Genomic DNA, 2,106 nt, shown 5'->3' with positions numbered 1-2,106 from the left:
CTCCCATGTCCCTTGATGCAACTGCATTCTGGAGAGAACTAATCCAAGCTATAGATGTCAGATAGAAAAGGTGGAGATGTCCCAGCACCTCAGCGGGGTTATGCCAGTAGCTATTGTGGCATTCAGACCTACTGTGTTTGACTTGATCAACTGGATCTATTCCTTTCAGAATTGATATGTATGTGGAAGGAATATTCGATCTGAATGAGTTATTCATGAACTATGAAATCCAACCAGCAGATAAGAAGGAGCAACATTTTGCTAATATGATGGACAAGGCCACAAACAGATACTTCCCAGCCTTTGAGAAGGTATGTGGCAAAGATGTTGTAGCTTAATCAATACTGTTCTCCTGAAATTCCATCCTGAATCTACACCAACAATTTTTCTTGAGGAAAACACTTAGAGATACTGTTCTGGTTTTGATGGGGCTGGGATGAGGATGGAGACAGGACACTACAGAGGGGACAGAAGGCACTACAGATCTGGGAGATGTGCAAAGCTGCAAAAAACCAGGACATGCTGAGCTTTACAAATGTCCATGTTTTAATCTGTATGTTGTTTCAGAGAAAAGAAACTATAACATCAGCTTTTATGTAAATCTGGCATTCCTCCTGAAGTGCAGATGCCCCTCTACCATACAATCTATGTAAAAGCATTACAGCTCCTTCTGCATCTCATGAAGCTTAGCATTCAATGCAGCAGCATCGACTACTTAAGATACAGAAGGGAAGAGAAGAGGAGTACAGCTGAACTGACAGAAAAAAACACAGAAAAGAAGGGACTGATTAATCATTCCTAGGAAGATCACACCATTTGTTTGTACTACAGGTGTTTGTACTGCAGTTCATTCTTTCAAGGACAACTCTGTGCAATGTATGACCTTGCTTTGAAGATATCATATTAAGTAACAGAGAGAAAAAAAATCATCTGGTTCTGTGTTTTTAGGTTTTGAAAGACCATGGACAAGACTTTCTTGTTGGCAACCAGTTAAGCAGGGCAGATGTGCAGTTACTTGACATCATTTTAATGGCAGAAGAGTTCAAACCTGGTATCCTTGCCAAATTTCCTCTCTTGCAGGTAAATGAATGGAGAGTTTTAATGGACAATGCATTGGAAAGGACCACTGATTTAAACTGGCTGAGAAACAGGGGAGAGTGGGAGGGTGAGGAGAAAAGTCACATACAAAATAACCAAATATGCTAAGTACTTTTAGCTGGCCTCAAATACTGATGGTTATTGCCAGCTTCTGTCTTTGCAGCCACAAAAGCATAATAGAGGGAACCATGTAGTTTCTTCTGCAGCATCAATGCATAATGTTACTTTTAGAGCATGGATAACATCAAAATGTCTGACAGTTACAATGCTTCTTAAGCACAGTGCGGTTTTGGTTTTGTTTTGTAGAGTTTTAAAACAAGAATATGCAATATCCCCACAATAAAGAAATTCCTGCAGCCTGGCAGCCAGAGGAAACCACCAACACCAGAGGAAGATATACCCAAAGTGATGGAAATTTTCCACTGAGTAGCAGTCTATAGCCATAGAAACTCTCATTTCATTGTGTTTGCTGATAGTGGCAAAGAGAAATGAATGAAAACAGTGAAAAGGTTTTTGATCTCTCTTTCCTTAGCTACAGCACTGGTTTGAGACTACTGTCAACACTTCCTACGGGAATCTATACAAGCATACCAGAAAGAGTGCACTGATGGAAGAGTGCACTGATTAGGGAGTGTACTGGACAACACAAGATATCTTAACTGACTAAAGAGAATACCTGAAATAAAGTCTTACTATTGACACTCAAACCCAGATTTTTAATTGACTTCTTGATGCTACTTATATACCTAAGGGCTCTCTGGTTCTGGCATTCCTAAGAATTGCTGGAAAATGATGAGAGTTTAGCCCAAACAGTAGGTGATGTACCTGTTCTGGGAAATGCCAGGAAAAGCATGCAGGTTCTGGTTAGATAGGGATTACTGCTTAAGATTCAGCTTTCCTCTGAGTTTAACTTGTACTTAAGTTGTTCATTATAATCACATAAATCAAGTTCTGCTACTGAGGGGTTAGCAAGACAGTTGAACACATAACTATGCATCTTGGTCTCAG

At 39.9% G+C, this 2,106-nt stretch overlaps 1 protein-coding gene across 1 annotated transcript; it reads left to right on the top strand.

The window, feature by feature from the left end:
• Positions 1-150: 150 nt before the first annotated feature.
• LOC115308127 (glutathione S-transferase-like) lies at positions 151-1,805 on the top strand. The gene is made up of 3 exons (XM_029965844.1): positions 151-311; positions 949-1,080; positions 1,405-1,805. Exons 1-3 carry the CDS (start codon positions 177-179, stop codon positions 1,522-1,524), a joined length of 387 nt encoding a protein of 128 aa, XP_029821704.1. The 5' UTR covers positions 151-176; the 3' UTR covers positions 1,525-1,805.
• Positions 1,806-2,106: the final 301 nt, after the last annotated feature.

Source organism: Manacus vitellinus, unplaced genomic scaffold, assembly GCF_001715985.3.
Source record: "Manacus vitellinus isolate BGI_N305 unplaced genomic scaffold, ASM171598v3 scaffold_11_pilon, whole genome shotgun sequence".
NCBI lineage: Eukaryota > Metazoa > Chordata > Aves > Passeriformes > Pipridae > Manacus > Manacus vitellinus.
The sequence above is the reverse complement of the archived record's forward strand: the minus strand, read 5'-3'. Positions and strand labels throughout refer to the sequence as shown.

Coding starts and splice junctions, on each gene's coding strand:
- LOC115308127 (XM_029965844.1), top strand. CDS start 177: ATGTATGTGGAAGGAATATTCGATCTGAATGAGTTATTCATGAACTAT. Junction 312..948: donor ACTTCCCAGCCTTTGAGAAG/GTATGTGGCAAA, acceptor CTGTGTTTTTAG/GTTTTGAAAGACCATGGACA. Junction 1,081..1,404: donor CCAAATTTCCTCTCTTGCAG/GTAAATGAATGG, acceptor TTTGTTTTGTAG/AGTTTTAAAACAAGAATATG.